This window comes from Dromaius novaehollandiae, chromosome 7 (genome assembly GCF_036370855.1).
Source record: "Dromaius novaehollandiae isolate bDroNov1 chromosome 7, bDroNov1.hap1, whole genome shotgun sequence".
In the NCBI taxonomy this organism is placed as follows: domain Eukaryota; kingdom Metazoa; phylum Chordata; class Aves; order Casuariiformes; family Dromaiidae; genus Dromaius; species Dromaius novaehollandiae.
In genome coordinates, this window is record NC_088104.1 from 32,699,843 (window position 1) to 32,717,720 (window position 17,878).

The 17,878-nt window shown below is 35.2% G+C and overlaps 1 protein-coding gene across 1 annotated transcript in view; it reads left to right on the plus strand.

Moving 5' to 3' along the window:
* The window catches only part of GLS (glutaminase), a 66,039-nt gene that overhangs the window by 9,951 nt on the left and 38,210 nt on the right, over positions 1–17,878 (plus strand). Inside the window, 4 exon segments of the mRNA XM_064515103.1 lie at positions 4,894–5,023; positions 6,029–6,108; positions 7,896–8,059; positions 14,303–14,361. Coding sequence (XP_064371173.1) covers positions 4,894–5,023; positions 6,029–6,108; positions 7,896–8,059; positions 14,303–14,361 — 433 coding nt within the window.

The window sequence follows — 17,878 nt, forward strand, 5'->3', positions numbered from 1 at the left end:
TAGTCACTTAACTGCTCAGCTGTACTTACCTCAGGACTTTGAAGCTTCAGTTCCCAAACATAGAAGTTAGTGAGGTAATTCTCCTGTTGAATTTGAATTCAAAGCTGTTAAAGCAAAGAAAGCAGCAAGGGTAAATAACATGGAGTATTGATAGCAGAAGCTTGGCTAAATCAATCAATCCCAGTCCAAACTACTTGTAAATTATTTTGGGTCATGCATCTGTATTGTGTATCTTTATAAAAGTAGTTTAGGACTTTTTACTTGTTCTAAACATTAGATCACAGTTTGATTACAATTGCCTTATTGTGAAGGTTTTGGCTTTTCAATGCTCTGCTTTTTAAAGGACAAAAAGAGATAGAAGAAAATCTCCATGTTACAGGCAAAATGACTTGGATTTTTCATCTTTTATCTCCAGAGCTGCTGCCACTGAAGACTTTATTGATACACATGTTTCAGAGGGAGAGCTTGACAGATTTCTTGAATCAACTGCTTATGATGTATCTATGTAACATAATACATAGTCCTGGTAGCGTGATATCTCATTGAGAAAAGCTTGCTTAGTGAAAGCAGAGCAGCATTCCAGTTAGCTTGCTATGGGTTTTGTTTTTGTTTTTGTTTTTTTTGCTGCCCATGTAGCTATGGTGTTACATTTAAATCGAATTACTGTTAGGTAAAACTTAATCTTCCAAATTTGTTTGACTGCTTATGCACTCTAATCTTCCTCATGAAGTGTGTGCATGTTATGACATATCCTAATATTTAGATCTATATTTATAACATTTTAGCTAATCCGTATGAAAAATTCTAATAATTTTTTTAAACAGCTCTCCCACTTTCCCATAGCTTTTTCTTTAACTCACAGGACTTTGCTAACTGGAAAAATGCTAACTGGACTTGTGAAAGCACTTTTCCATAACTAATAACGCTTTGGTCAGCATCTATGGCAAAAAAAGAAAAAAAGCAAGAAAAGCTGTGAGGCATTTGGAATAGGCTTATTTTGAAAAGGGTGTAAACTTGAATGAGATAGTACTCAACAGGTACTATGTGAGTTAAATTTGTTTCTCTTTTAGAGTAACTTATGTAGACTATATAGCCTTAGCCTTTGTCACAAGGCACTGCCTGTCCCACTTTATTGACCTTGAGTTGTGGTCTTGCTAGCCAAATCTCCTCTGATCTGCTGGTAGGAAGCAGCAATCTGGATGTGTTCCATTCTAGGCATAAACCTAACAATCTGTTACTAGATCTCAGACTGGCTTATATATTTTCTGTGGAGCTCTTATGTTCCTCTCTAAATCTAGATAGCAAATCCTGAAAACTTTCATTTTTAGATACACTTAACCTAGATATTAATAAATGTTTTTATCCTATTAGTTTGATTAAAAAGCTTTTGTGACTGAAGACATAGAAGGCTCTTTAGCTGTGTTTAATATTAATCTTATTTATGAAAAGCTATTAGTCTTGCATTTATTTTCTCTAAAATGTCTAAATATATTAAACATTTGTACAAAACTACTCTTGCTCGTGGGAAATGAAGCTTCACATTCCTTGCTGTAGTGCTTATACCATAACTTTTTAAACAGAAAGATTTATCAGGTTCTCGTTCTGCTGTATAGATAGTCTAACAACTCCCTGGAAACTGTGGGAGTTCAGAGTAAGTTTTTAGCAGATTTCTACTTTGTGTACCTTGCAGATGAAAGCAATAATCAGCAATCTGAGTCAGAACTCAAAATAAGAGAAAAATATCTTGGGATAAATGTAACAAGTTGCCAGCAGAAGGAACAAGATGGTCCTAACTTTGTGCTAGAGACTGAAGATTCAGTTTTCATAAAAATTGCGTCTTAATCTTCTGTTAGAAAGTTGTGGGGAGAGGGGTTTGTTGAAGAGCTTTCAGTTGTTGGAGGGGTAATGTATTGTAAATTTCACAGAGTTTTGTCCTTCTCAAGGATGAAGTAAGCAAACTCATTACAAATGTGTTGCAAAGAACAGACTCACTGCTTTCTTACTTACCTGTAGAATATTCATGAGAAAGTCACCTATGAATAACTATTCTCTGTGCTCATCCATCTTTCTGATGGGGATTCATTGTATTTAGTCTCTGGATTACTCTTTGGAGAAAATTGCTTGTTGTGGTACAGCACTAATACATTCCTCTGAATTATACCTTGCTGCTGATGAATGGGCAGGTGAAACATATGCACATAAGAGACATAAAAATTGCAGGGTGACTCAGAGTCCCTGATGAACATACCACTGTCATCTTCACTTTGCTTTATTTTGACCTTTTGTTCATGTGAAGAGCAGTGTGATAGTATTGTAACTTAAATGTACTGGGAGGATTTTACAGTTTGAAGAGATGTTTTCACATGGGAGAAGAAAGACTTGGACTGGCATTTGGCCAGAGAGAATTTGTTAGGATGAGATTATAAAGTTTGGAAAATGGAAGCGTTCGAGAAAGGAGCATTACCTGTTCATATGTGGAGGATAATAAGGGCTATGTTGCACTTCCAGTTTCACTGTAGAGAGACCTTCACCTATACAAATAAAAAAATACATGAATAAATGTAAAAATTCATTTATTTAAAAATTCTTCCCTGTGAATTTTTTCACGTTGTTGCATTCTTCCTGAGCCTCAGACCCTTCCTTTCCAGGGATGCCTGGAACGTAATTTAGAAGCATTAGTGGGGAGGATATGTCAGGTGCAGAAGATGAGAGGCTGTAAAGACTAGTGTCCTCTGCTGACTGAAAGTATTACTGCCCCATTAACTGGAGCTTACTAAGACCTCTATGGCTTTGTCCATGCAGTAATTGTTCCAAATGCACACCTAGATTCAACCCCTGTATTTAATCTGTTAATTCATTTGATTTGTATGGATTAAGGAGTAACAGGGATAAAGACACAGATACTGTCCTAGTAGAAGTCTGGGAACAGTAACTGCTTGCAGAAGTATGGTAATATCCTTAACCAGCTCCAGCTTAATAATTGAGTTATTGAAGTGAGCATATTAGACTTGGTGTAGAGTGGTAAGTGTATAAATGTGTCCTGTTGTTTCAGAAATGTAATGTGATATCAGAGGACTACATTTCAGTGCATACTGCCTTCGAGTTATCTTGCACACTGTATTGTTGAGTCTTTCTAAAAAGTTACATGAACTTCTAATTGTTTTCTTAGAAGAGCTTTTAGCACTGTCTGAGTGATACAAACTATGTTGGAGCGCATCTGAAGGTTAAAACTCATGCATCTATATGTTGTTATTTCTTCTGCACCCATAGCTACCATGACTGGTATTAATTACTTTTGAAAGGGGGGTGCTCCACCTGGACCTAGCTGATTGGAGGCTGCTGGGAACAAAAGTGAACAGGTTTTTTGCAAGCCATGTAACTATGAAAAAGGAGTGGATAAGCCTGACAAAGTATGATATAAATTGCTGTTTTAACAGGGACTAACAAAGTTCATTACAAATTGGACAGATTGAGCAGTTCTTAAGATGTCAACATTTACACAAGAAGCTTCGCTACTGTTTTCCTTTCACTCTTAGAGTGGTGCATACCAGTGTTGGAAACAGTTGTCAGCTGAATTTGAGATAAAGTTTCCTAAGTACAAAGGAGTTTAAACTGAAGCCTCCAAAGAAGGAGGGGGATTCAAGGGGAAGATAATTCTGTTTGCTGATCTTCATGCAACTTTGTTTTGAACTGCTAGTGATTTTTAATAATAGGATTATTGGAAGTAAATGTTCTAACCAAAAGTATTTACTAAAAAATTACAGTTTTAACTTTTCGGAAGTCCTTGTTGGAAGAATACATTCTGCTTTGTAGTGCAAGTCTAGACATTTTTAAGTTTGAACATTTCATTTGTCTCAATTAACAATGTTAGTGCTTTCTTCAGTGCTGCCAGAAAGCATAATATGAATGTTTTAGGAAGTTACTGTTTCTCTGGTGAAACCTTCCCTCCTCTTTCTTTCACTGGGATAGAGCTGCTAATACTCTTTATCAGGTCATGTTTCAGCAGATACAGCAATGTCTGCCAATTCCTCCCCTGCTTCTGCTCCCATTCATAGCCACCACCCTTCCACCACACGCACTCCCCACTTGCAACAGCAGGTCTCTGCTCCTGTTTTGGTCCTCTGTTTCTCCTAGATAAGTCTTTTCTTTCTCACTTCATCAGTTTTTTAAATGTACCAGATGGGCTGATATTTAGAGGGTGTGGATAAAACTGTAACTGTATTTTGGACAAAATACAACAAGGATCACCTAACTGGTGGTAGTTTGAAGAGATGGACTTCAGGTACTAACTGTTAAATTTTGTTTAGTTTAGGAGTTCTTATGGAGTCCTTCCACTTTTTTTTTTTTTTTTTTTTTTCCTTCACCTATCCTAATAGGCTATATACTTTTTAAACCATTTTAGTTTTGTTTGTTGGTAGCTTTTTTGCCCAATTCATGGTGAAACCAGTTGGAAGTGAGGGAAGCCAACCTCAGCGGCCTGATCTAACTTTGAAATTAGCACTTTTTTGAGCAAGGGCTGGATTAAAAGACCTTTGTATAGTGATGATTCTAAGAAATATGTGGCTTAGATTGCTTTTGGAAGCTTAGATGCTACCTGAAGGCAAAATGTAACATCAGTGGTACCTTGCAGTACAACCTTAGAGTTGAAACTTCAAATAAGAGATTTGAAATAAAAAGGCATAAAAGTGAACACAATGAAACAGTTATAAGTAATTTAAAAAACTATAACTTATGGAATGGAAGATTCTTTCTAATGAAGATGTTTTCTTGTAGACACAATTTCAAGGGACTGCCTGTCTTTATCTCAGTGGCAAGTACTGGCTATTTAGAGTAGGTTTTTTGACAATTCTTTGTCAAAATACTAATAAACTTTCTTGCTTTAACATTTTGCAGGTGTGTACAAAGTAATATCGTATTGCTCACTCAAGCTTTCAGGCGGAAGTTTGTCATTCCAGATTTTATGTCGTTTACTTCGCATATTGATGAGCTATATGAAAGTGCTAAAAAACAATCAGGAGGAAAGGTAACCTGTTTGTGTGTCTGTGTGCACATGTGCATGTGTGTATGCGTGCCAGTCTACTGTTTGTTTGTTCTCCTTCAGAAGACGCTAAGGCTAAAATGAGTCACAAACAAAGTACAGCTGTGGCTTTATTTTTTGAGGTGTTTTGAAAATGGAATCAGACTAGAACACACTGCAGAAATTCTTTGAAATCTTTCAACCAATGATCTTTCCAGACTTCGATTTGTTATTAGATTAATTTAGAAGCCTAGTTTCATTCTTCTGTGTATTATCACCATTCTGAAACAGTGTCAGACTACTCTAGATTTCTTGAAATTAATCAAATTCATTCATTCTTTGTTAAGTAGAGAGATTTTTTTCCTTAACATTTAAGGAAAAAGTGAAACTGTTAACTTGATAAAAATAGTTTTGCAAGTTGAATTATGTCTGCAATGTAACTTGTAAACTCTGAGAGAAATACAGCTTGATCTTCCTATGATTTTTTAAAAGTTTTGAGGTCAGAAAGATAGAATAGCATGGCATTCTTTATTTTACATGAACTATAAAATTGCTATATAATTTTGTGGGACTAAACTTAGCCTGTAAAACTATGCTATTCTACATGATTGGCTGGGTTGTGTGACAGGCATACTTGCCAACACCATACCTGTGTTCATTAAAGCTTATTCTAGTTCTTATTTTCATTAAATTAATTGAAAAACCTGAACATTTTTACAAGCTAAAATTTTGTATGATTTGAAGATCCTAAATATGCATTTAGTAGGACATGAATTCCTCTTAGAACATGTCGAAGCTTTTGCTTTCACTAGAAAAATACTTCATTTGGTAATGATGTAATGAATATAATAATGAGGTTTTAGACTTGCTGTGTGATCATTAGTAGAATAATTGTTATACTTGACATATCCTTTCCATAGGTATTTGTTTTAGTTAACTAATAGAGGAATAACATTTAACTAAGTACTTTGGATTGTGTAAAGGTCTCTGTTCTGTTTTGTGTTGTGATAGGTTGCTGACTATATTCCACAACTGGCCAAGTTCAGCCCTGATTTGTGGGGCGTGTCACTTTGCACAGTGGATGGGCAGAGGTATCTTTTAACTTCTAAAATTTACTGTTTCCATGATTTAAACTATAATGCTGTATACAGCACTCGGTGATATGTTATGGTTTAATGAAAAAGCTGTGTTACAGTTGTTAAAGAAGTAAAATCCCCATGGTCATCCTTATTTTTTGAACTTTTTTTTTTTTTTTTTTACAAACTTTTCTGTTGAAGCTGGCTTATTTTGATACTTGTTTATAAATATTATCTATATACTATTTATAAATAGTATTTAAGGCTGGATTATATTGTACTGAGGAACTGAACAAAATGATAAAGCTGTGTAATTTTGGTGATTGCCAAAGGATAAGACAGAGACAACATTTTTGTTGAGTTAATCTTCAGAAGCTGAAGAGCTTTGTCTAATAGTACCATGCCTGAGACTATTTAAAAATCTTTCTGTAGGTTGTAATGTACTATAAGATCTGCTAGTTTCTTTTCTACATGTTAATGTTTTTACTGTAGCATTATTAAATGGTCATAATACATCACTAAATTTTTGGAGTCATCTTTTTAAAAAAAAAAAAAAAATCCATGGAAACTGGAGACAATTTAACATTATTTACTTTTCAAGTATGTGAAACTTTCCTCTTTAAGGGTGTATATACATCTCAAATATAGGTTTTGGTTATACTTGGATTTTTTCCTCCTCTTAAGCAGAAACAGTTATGAACTAAATGTAAAGGAGTACCTCACACAGTTTAGCTGAGAAGTAAGGTAAATTATTCTCAGATTAGATGACATCTCTCTGCTGTACTGCAGTTTGATAAAGATATACTACATATTATGAGTACTGCTTATTTAGGTGTTTTGTGTCCACCAGATGAATGGGACATTCAGCTTGAGAGAGCATCAGGCTTGCTAATGGTGACTATTGGTTTTGAGTCGTTTTAATGTGATCTGTTATGATTTATATGCTTGTGTTTTATTTAGCCATATGATCTATAACCTCTGGGGAAGATTTCTGCAAGAGAGTTGAGGTGCATCTCAAATATATTATTTTTCTATCAGCAAAGTGTTACACTTACCTGTCAGCTTCCTACTTAAGTGGCTGAATTATAATCTATATTTTTTTTTTATAATGCAAAAATGATTTTGTGAATTTCTTTGGATGTTTCTCAAACTTTCTGCAAATAAAACAAGCAAATATACTTCTGATTTTGCCATCAGACATGTGGTTGCTTGGGTCCTTTCATTTTGGATGAGGCATATGCTGCTTGTAAGAGTCATTGTTTTATGCAGTCTGAATTAGATGTTGAAAGTAAACTTTCTGAAAGATAGAATTTCATAATTTTGATAAAGAGAGCTGTGCTTTAATCAATAGGAATGCAAATTCAACTATTTAATTTCTGCCCTTGAGGTAAAAAACTTAACTGGATCTCATCTTTGTTTATGTAGACATAAATGTGGCTATATGCAGGTTAACTGTACCAACTATTGAGTATACAGTTTGCAGTTAAGTAGGATAAGTGCAGTACTAGAGTTTTAAGGTGATTTTTTGCTCTGGTACAAACTCATCTCTGAATTTGCTTCTATTTTCTTGTATCTGTAGCAATGTGCAGTTAATGATACCTTTTTATTTAGTTTATGGAGGCAGTTGATGACACTCTTGCATCTTTTTGTTCTTTTCTTCAAAATGTAACTTAATATTTGTGGGTTTTGTTTTGTTTTTGTTATTAGTCCTAGTATGTTGAAGAATGGATGCAGCATTTAATATTGCTCTTGCCAGGTGACAGGCAGGAAATTTTAAGCATCTTCATCTGTCTTTTTACCAGGCATTCTGTTGGAGATACCAAAGTTCCATTTTGTCTTCAGTCCTGTGTGAAGCCTTTGAAATATGCTATTGCTGTTAATGATCTTGGCACAGAATATGTGCACAGATACGTTGGTAAAGAGCCTAGTGGATTAAGATTCAACAAATTGTTCCTGAATGAAGATGGTAAGAGTTGAATAATATTTAATAATGCAAATACTCAATTTTAGAAAACTGTAGAATATGCTGCCTGATTTCTTTCAGTTCATTTGTACTGTATCCTCTTAAGTCCTATTATTAGATAGTGTCCCAAAATATTTTGCCCTCAGCCAGATAGGCGTATTCTGTGGCACTTGGTTTTTGCCTCATTTAAAGTGCTAGTATAAGATGCTTCATTATTTCTTTCAATTTGCTTACGTCAAACTGTAGAAAAAACAAAGCATTTTGATAATGCACGTATTTGGAAAAGTATATTTAAAATTGTGCTTTTATTTAGTAAAGTTGGTGGCAAGTGTTTCTTAATCTTGCCTTCTGTAAAATGATGGTGAAAGAATCAAAGCTGTTAGATTAATTTTTAAGAAACGTGTGTACCACTTGCCTTCTCAGCCCTCTGAGCAGCAGTTGCTGATGCCAGAGGCCAGTGCTGGCTGGCTTGCAGAAGTAGCAGCTGAACATGTCTTCCCACAGATTACTCTAAACTGAATTCGGCTACTGATTCAAAACGGTGATTTTTGTGGCAGGAATGCTTTAGCAAGAACTTCTTACGCAGTACCTATCTAGATTGTTCCTTCTTTATGTTATGTTAATACTCAAGTGTAAAAATGTTGCTTCTAAAAGCACTATGGTAAAATCTGAGGAGGATAGCTCATGTAGCCTTAGAGGAAGTACTGGATGTTATCTCTGAAAGACAAATGTTTCTAGCAGATCTTGCTCAGTATGAGGAAAGAGTGTTTCAGTTGCCATGGTATTGCAATTAATATTTACTTAATAGCATATTTTTGTCAAGGAAATATATTGAATTCAGACTTATCAAATAAATATATTAAATTATCTTCTATAAACACATTTAATACATACATTAAAATCAGCTTTCCAAACTTGCATGTAAAATAAGTCTTGAAAAAGTATCCCTTCTTTTTAGGATGTTAGGTGACAGTGAAGAAATACCAATATCATTAAGAGGAAAATCAGCATTTTGTCAAGCTTTAGTGTTGTTTGTTGTTTTTTTTAGTAGTATTCAAATATGATGTCTTATAATGTGCAGATGTCTGTGTTGCATGCTCTAAAAAGAGTCTAATATAAAAAGTTTTGTTGGTGCTGAATATTGGCCATTTTTTTCCAATGGCTAAGTATAGTTGTTCCATTTCTTTGTTTACCATAAAACAACAAAAGTGTAGTAATTTCTATTTTCTCTATGGCTGGCTTAAAATTGAATGATGAGAGAAGAAGAATTACTAAGATGTATTCTTTTGTTGTATTACTGTTAGACTTAAAAAGCCTTTATAAGTCTGCCATACAATAAGGGAATGGGGACTATTGAAATTTTTACCAGCATGCATGAAATGAACAGATAGGACTAACTCACATGATACAAATCTTAGTTTTTTTTTTTTGTGTGTGTGTGTGTGTGTGTGTCTGATACAACTGATGTGAAGAAAGTGCACCAGATAAAAACCCGTTCAGTGTAGTTCAATGCAGTCTGTAAAATGGGAGGTAGAATTCTAATGAATAGGAATGTTTTGGTTACATGGAAGAGAAATTGGGATTCTGTGAGTGGAAAGGAAAGAAGGAGGAAAAGATTATAGTTTATTGTAAATTTAAACTGATGTGTAATGTTTGGGTGTGCAGAGTATTTGATAGTTTGAACATACCTTACCACTTTGAATCATCAGATTTGAAAAGGTACAATACTTATTTTATCCATTTGCTTTCTAAATAATCCCATGTAGTTGGATTTCACGTTCACAATCAGGACTAGTATGAAGTGATATGCAGCTACTGAAAACTGATTACTTGCATTTGAAGCTATTTTTATATTTAAACTGCATTAAAATTTACTAAAATAAGGTGATTTTGTATTTTGTTGCTTGCTAGCTTACTGTTGAGATTCAAGGGAGAAAGAATGGAGAATATTACAAGACAATTTTAAATAGGAGTTAATGCCAACTTATTAAAATGTTACTAAGTATCATGTACATTTTGAGTGAGATCTGTGCTGTGTGATGGAAATCTGATCATTCTGCTTTTCTGTTTAAAAAGTTTTTAATCAAAGGGAATGTATCATCCATTGTGCAGTTCAGATTTCTGGAGGAATAAAGGAATTTGCATGTTAAGTATAAATAAATTCTTCTAGTTGTTTGAAGTAGATCATGAATTTCATATAGCAAAATGTCTGAAATGTGCCTCAGCAAGAATAATAATTTGATCTTTGAGTAGTTGAGTAGTTTACAGCTTTTTATGCTTATCGAGTGCCTGATGCAGCATGTCTGACGTTACTCATATATGCACACTTAATCTTTTATCAGTGCGTAAGTGAACTTCTCTTGATGATAAGCGTTTGTAGAATTTAGTTCCATAATAAAGGCTGTGTAGTAAATGAACAAGGGACTGGCAGGAGCTTGTTACTTTTATACTGGTAAAGGATGTTAACCAAAGATTCTTTCAGTTTCTGTATTAGACAAGCATGTTTTGATATCTGCTCAGAAAGGAGTTGTCATGATGAACTGTGTTCTGTGTTTTAAAGCATCTCTATTGTGTACGTGTGGCAACCGCTTGCTTTTCTGCTCGGACTGCAAATCAGAGTCGCACAAGAAAGATGTAAGGCCAATAGGTGGATGAAAAAGGTCAGAAGAACTGGCAGAGGAAAGGCAGTGTGATTTAGCTTACGAGGAGAAAGGTCTAGTTTGGATATGGTATAATTGCATGGCAGGCTGCTAGAGCAGTCATGCTAATTGTCAAATCGTTATGAGCTATAAAACCAATTATTTTTCACTACTGTATAGCATACACAATAATGGATATCTCTTTTCAAAGATTAACAGATGAGTCTGTCAAAAGTTGGTTCGCCTGTCTGGCAAACTGTTCCAGTAATAATACCAGCCTTCGTTCTTTGTCATTGTGTGATGTGGAATACCCTTGCTGGTGGCACACTGTGAAGTAAATCAATAGCTGCTACTGTAGGAGACCTGTGTGTGGCTTTTTTTTTTTTTTTTTTTAACTTATTTTATATATACTAAATGTAGTATGAGAACCAATACAATCCTAAGAGGGGGGGAAAAAACACATTTGGGAAGGGAAACATTATCGACAGGAACTGGCAGTGTTCTGATTTCTCTTCTTTGAAATTAGCAAGAATCTTTCAGAATGTAAGATTTTTATTTAGGCATCCTGCCCATTAAAATGTCAAGGAAACTGAAAAAATGCCATGTATTATAAATCTGTACAGAGACTGCTCATTGTAGCTAATGACAAAAGGGTCATCCATTAATCACAGATATTTGTGTAGGAAGTGTTTGGATACTGTTGCTTGTATAAATACTGAAAATTGCTTTCCTCTGGGAGCTGGTACCCTGATAGGTTGGTTCTGCTTAGAAGAGTCAGAGGTGGGTTGCTGAAGCTGTCCTATGCAGCTCTCTGGGCATGCTGGAGGGCAGCACTGGGAGAGACTCTCAAAGGAGAGCTTTTGTCAGTGCGGTAAGCAGGGTACTGTTGTGTCCCCCCCCCTTAGCTGGGCAGGGCTCCAGCAACAGTTGTTCACTGCTGCGGGACAGGGAATGACTTCACTTCGGAAGAGAAATCAGGAAAGCCCACATTTCTATTTCATCAGAAGGTTCTTGCCATTTTTCATGTGAGGTCAGCAAATTGCGGTATGGTGGTTGAAGAGTGGCCAGAATAGATACGCTCTAGTTTGAGATGTTAAGCAGTGAGAGATGGGGCTTCTCAGTCCAGAGTAGAGGAAAAATAGTCAAGAATGCTTGTGATGTTGAAGGTAACTGGTGACATCTTCAAGGAAATAAAATGCAGGAGACTTCTAAGGGGTATATTTTTTGTTTGGGTCTATCACATTGATTAGCTCTTGAGTTGCTGACTGGTAAATGAACATTACAGGTCCTGTGCATGTGGTGGGGGTTTTGGAATTGTTGTTCAGTTTTACTGTATGGCAGACTGGAACCATGGAGGTGTGCAAAAGAATCGAGAGCAAAGCATTTATTAAGAAAAAAAAACTTTTGAGCATTAGTCGTGTATGGTTAAGCCATGAACATGTTTATGGAGTGGAGTGATAACCTGATGGTGTTGATCAGAGGAAGGTGAAGAAAATCAGAAGCATGGCTAGGGCAAGACAGGATGGTGACAGTGTGCTCTTGGCATGTCTGAGGCTCGTTCTGTGTTGGACTACAGTATGAGGAACGTGGCCAGCAGATAAAGGGAGGTTTATTATCCCTCTCTACTCTGCGCTGGTGAGGCTGTGTGCAGAATTGGGAACCCTCATTCAAGGGGGATGCTCACAAACTGGAGGGCTGCTGTGGTGCTGCAGGGCCCAGTGCACGTAACCCACATGGAGAGGTTGAGAGGCTCTGTTCTGGGTTGGGCTGGCAAAGGGGAGGTTAATGGCTTGTGTGGGGACCACTTAAAACTTTTGAAGAGCAGTCACAAAGATAGAGACATGAAACTCTTCTCGACAGTGGCAGATGATATAACAAGGGGCAATGGCCCCACACTTTGACTTGGGAGGTTCAGGTTGGATGTTAGGGAAAACTTGTTCTCTAGGAGGAACAGGATGGTTAGAGAGGTAGTGGACTTACCATGCTTGGAGGTTGTTAAGACACAGCTGGACAAAGCCATGGGTGACCTAATCTGGTGCTGCCATTAGCCTTGCTTTGGGCGTGAGGGTGGACAAGATAACCTCCAGAGGTCCCTTCCAGCCAGCAGTCTGTGGTGCTGTGAATTGTCATTTGACTTGCAGCTTCTTTTCGAATGGTGTTCAGGTTTTTGGTCCCTAAGGAGGCTAAGTTAGGAAGCTACTGAAATGATACACTTTTCCTATTTGGACTCTTCTGTTAATCAAAAATCAAACATACTTGACAGGGATCACTTGCATTATTGACATGTGAATAGAATAGGACATGTGAAATACATGGATCTATGTACAGTCAGATGAATGAAAATGGGAACAATTTATAGTTATCTTTTGCGGGAGACGTAAGGAATGGCACAAGCAACTTTTAAAATATTTTAGTGTATAGAAAGTAAGTTTGTGTTTTAGGGGAACCTCAGTATTTTTGGTTTAAGGTATCGGTCTTACCCTTCCACTAAGAGTAACTTGAAATAAAAAAAAAAAATCTTAAAAATACTAGAAGAGACTTGATGTTTCCTTCTTGGAGATTAGTCTAATAGTTACAGATGATTGTTTGAGTGCAATTGACCATTACCCAGCCTAATTTTCATATGAAAATAGTATATAGTGAATGCTTTGTGCTTTTAAAGGAATATTTTCCAGATTTGGAAATAAAGTAACAGCACATATAAGGAAGAATTGAAACATGCTACAGTATTAAACGTTTGAGAGTTGACTGAGTTTTCCCAGATGCCAAATCCCTTAAAAAGCATTCTAGTTAGAAAGGAACAGTGAAAATCTTAAGTTAAAAATGAAAGAAAATAAAAAAGGGGGAAACTACAAGAGGTAGATGTTAATGAATGAAAACTAGTAGTTGGGAAAAGCAGACAGCTGATAAGGAAAGCTTTAAACAGGAAAAAGAAAAAAAAGATTGGTGGTATGTTCACATGAGCAGCCAGGAATGACTGAGAATACAAAAATCCTGTTAATACGAAGACTAGTGATAATAAGAAAGACTTAAGTATAGCAGGTGCAAGGCAATTCTAAAATAAAATAAATACATCTGAGGAGGATAAAATTGTCATTTGAATTCCAGAAGAAAGCAATAGAAACGTCTGATTTTTGAGAAGACTCCAAATTTTGTATTTATGTTTAACAATAAGAAAATTCAAGAGTTAGGAAGAATGCTTTAAAAAAAAAAAAAACTTTTGTATACTTTGAAAATCAGTGGGACTTGGCAACTTGCTCAAAAAATTGCAAAGTCATTTGGGGGTCGTTGTGTTGGTCAAATCTTGGGACATTGGAGAGAATTCCAGATTTTTAAGAAGTGCTGCTGGATTTTAATGATGAATTCACTGGACTGCTAAGTATTACTAGGCTGAATGTGTTCTAAACTCTAAAATCTTTTGCACAAAATTTACAAAAAATTGTGTATAATACTGGATTAGGATGCATTTAAATTGGGGTTATATTTCATAATCATAGTTTTAAGTGATATGTTTTGTATTTATGATTATTTTTCACTTATACTTGCCTGGTTTTATTTGACAAGTGTGCCTGAGGATATACCTGTAATTGACACATTTATTTCACAGACAGGCCTCATAACCCTATGGTGAATGCTGGAGCAATTGTGATCACATCCTTAATCAAGGTAAAAAGTTCATATTTAGTTTTGCTCGGAGTATTTTAATAGAGTATAGAAAGGTGTCTTATGCAGATTATGAACTGTTTTCATTTTATGTGTGCAATGGCTGATTGTGGTTTACTAATTAGCAGATAGACAAGCTCTGATGTTTTTGAAATAGTAATACTTCCAAACAAAGGCAGTATTAGGCTAACCGTTTTTAAAAGAAGTAATGGTGCAGCTGAAAGACTGTCTTTCTCCTTAGTATTTTTATTTTTATTTGCTTTCCTTCTTTAACTGCACAGCACGTTGCCAGTTAAAGCAAATGAATTAACGAGACTGATTTTTCTCACTCAGAGATCATTTGTGTGATTTCTTGTGAGCTTGTATCTTTTGAGAGAATTGCCTGATACTCTTAGCATTGATTAGTATCTCCTCAGGAATGCACTTTACAAAACTCAGAAGTTTGTTTCTGAATGTCAGATGTTCTTGTATAGCATAAAATTACAGGAATATTTCTTGCTGTGCAGTAGAAACGGAGGATTTTATAATTTGTGCAGGGGCTATGCAGCTATATTCCCGCACAAATGTTATTGCTGAGTTTGTCCACTATTTAACATACTGTTCAACTAAATCATGTTCAGCTTATATAGTTTCTCTTGGGATGTTAGATGTGCTCTCTTAAATAAGTGTGTTTGGAAACAGTTGCCTGTATTTTCCTGAGTAAATCATAAATAAACTGAATAATGATTTCAAAATCGGTAGTCCATGATCTTGCAACTTTTCAAAAGCATTTTTTTTCTTAGAGTAGCTGCGTATAATCTGTTTTTGAAGTTATAATGGTGTAAATTTAATGCAATGCTAATGTTTACCAGATGCTTTACCTGTTATTTTTGCTTTTTTTTTGGTAGTCACTGGTATAAAAATCTAATTTTTAGAATTGTGGATTTCTGCTTAGAATTCTAGGGAACATGTCAGTCCCCTGGAGTTTTAAAGAAGAAATTTTAATGCTGTTACTTAATAGATCTAAAAATTTTGTTTACAACCTTTGTCTTGGTTATGTTTCAAAGTCCATTAGCTACAGTGTATTTCCTACCTCTGATTCCCAAATTGTTGACTTTAAACATTACTTAGATGATGATTTTTCTGTTATTTTATATTTAAAGAAGGTGTAAGAACTCCTGCTTAAAGACATTTATCTTTAATAGCTGTAGGTGAAAGAAAATGGCCTTAAGTATGACAGGTAAATTTATTCACATTTAATATTTTTTTAAAGGTTGACTGAGCATTGAAATTCACTTTGATAATAGTGAATTTTAAAATCTGAGTTAATAACCCATTTGTCTGAAATGTCAAAGTGCTAGTCCTACTACAACACGCCAAACTGGTCATAAGGCAAAAACACAAGAGTGTCTCTTGCAGAAGGCACATAGAGTTCTTGATAAATGGTGTACTTTTGAATAGATAAAACATTTGTTTACTGCATGCAGTTGTGATATTTGTTAGAAGGCTGGGGGGTGGTTTTTGTTGGGTATTGGGGTTTTTTTCTGTAATGTTCTTAAGAGTATTGCGCTGCATTGACATTTTTATGCATGTAGTAACTGCACGTCTTTCGGACACATCACACTTATCACTTCATTATTTGTTTTCGGAGTGATAAAATACAGATTTTTTTCATGTACTGCTTCCACTAAGATGCCATTTATCATATGAATAACTAACGAAACTAAACATAATTCTGAGGAAATTGCATACAAAGTCACAGGTACAAACTTATTAAATAAGTATCTTTTGTGAAATAATTTATCATCTACAATTTAGCAATCTTTCTGCTAATTTTTCAGTGATTTAAATAATTCAAGTTTAGGTTTGAGCTAATCTAAGACTTTTTCTTTTTTTTTTTTTTTTTTTTTTTTTTTCCTGGAAGAAGTGGCTTAAGTAATCCATGTACTGCCCTCAGTTCCTTTGCCTTCATTCTGTTTGATTTAAGGTGTTGTTTACATATGCTGAAGACTGTATGTGGCTCTTATAGTCCAAGACAATTACAGAATTATTAAGCATAGTCAAATACATCATGTGTGACAGTTTAATGCTAGCATGTTGATAGCTATGGAAAGATTATTGCTGTATTTTAGTATTAAGACTGCTTTTACCATTTTGGGTATTCATTACTTTATCTCTTTCTGTAAAACTGATATTAAAAAGTCTTAAAATGTGCATCCATTCCATTGCATAGAATTTTTTCAGCGGTTAATATGCATCATCTTGTACATAACTGCCATAGACTCTGACTGATCTGATTATGGTTACTTGTGGATAAAAGAAGAAGTTTGGAGTAATTTCTTTTTCCCATTCTTCAGAAGATGTAGCACCTTAGTATCTTAGAGAAAAAAGTGTTCCTGGAATTACCTACCCAGTTCTGACTGCATTAAGAATTAGGCATTGCACCTTGAAACAGAACACAGACCTGAACTGTAGTATTATGTTTAGTACTTGTTGATAAAGCCTATGCATATCTTAAGTTGTACAATTTTTTTGGCTTGCTTAGGCATGACTTCATCAGGTAGTTTTATTGGCTTACCTGATTTCTCTTCTGTCATGTGCTTGGAACTACAATGTATTTACATTTTGGTGCCTTAAGTCATGGTTCTGTTCTAACTGTACTTACGTTACACTCCACAGACTCTTCCAGCAATTTAAAGTATGTAGGTACAATTAAAATGCTTTAGCATAGAGGGCATCCTGTGGGCCAGGTTTAATTAAATAAAAATAATAATAATAAAAAAAAACCCTAAGGACCTTTTTCCCTTGTTGTCTGTAATTGTGCAGCCATCTGCCTTTGTTACTAGCTATATAAATTACACATTTATAAATTGTATAGTTTTAATAATTATATAAATTGTTATCCAAAGAAAGCTGTAGTGGCAATTGCAGGAGTTTATGTGGAAAAGCAGTATTAGATAAAACAGTGAATTCTTCGGCGTCTCCAAGGACATACAAGAGCTTGAAACAACAAAATTCAGCTCCTGTACAGATTCAGCACACTAACCACCTACCTTTCTGTAAATCACATTGACTGAGAAACAACTTTGCTATCCTTAATATAGATAGATTTTAAAACTTTAATCTTCTGGGGTTTTTTTGTTTGTTTGTTTTTTTTTTGGTTTTTTTTTTTTTTTTGAAACCTTGAACTCGATTTTCAAAGTTTATCAACTCCAGGAATATTAGTGACTGTCAACAGTTGCCTACTTCCATGTATCTTTACTGACTGGGGAGGTAGTGCATTAGATATGGAAATAGTGCAAATGAGAGCTGAAGAGGAAGGCTTCTGAGCGAAATATGTAGAATAACGCAGATGGCTGTGGAAGGAATTGCCAGAGGACAAAGGATTGATCTTAAGTCACTTTTGTCTGCTTCAACATTCTATCTGTAAATAAAACCTTTCCTACTATTAACCACAAAGGTTTGGGCAATTGTAACCTATATAAATCCCCAAAGTGCTGACTACCACATATAGAATCTTACACAGACCCTAAAGATACTT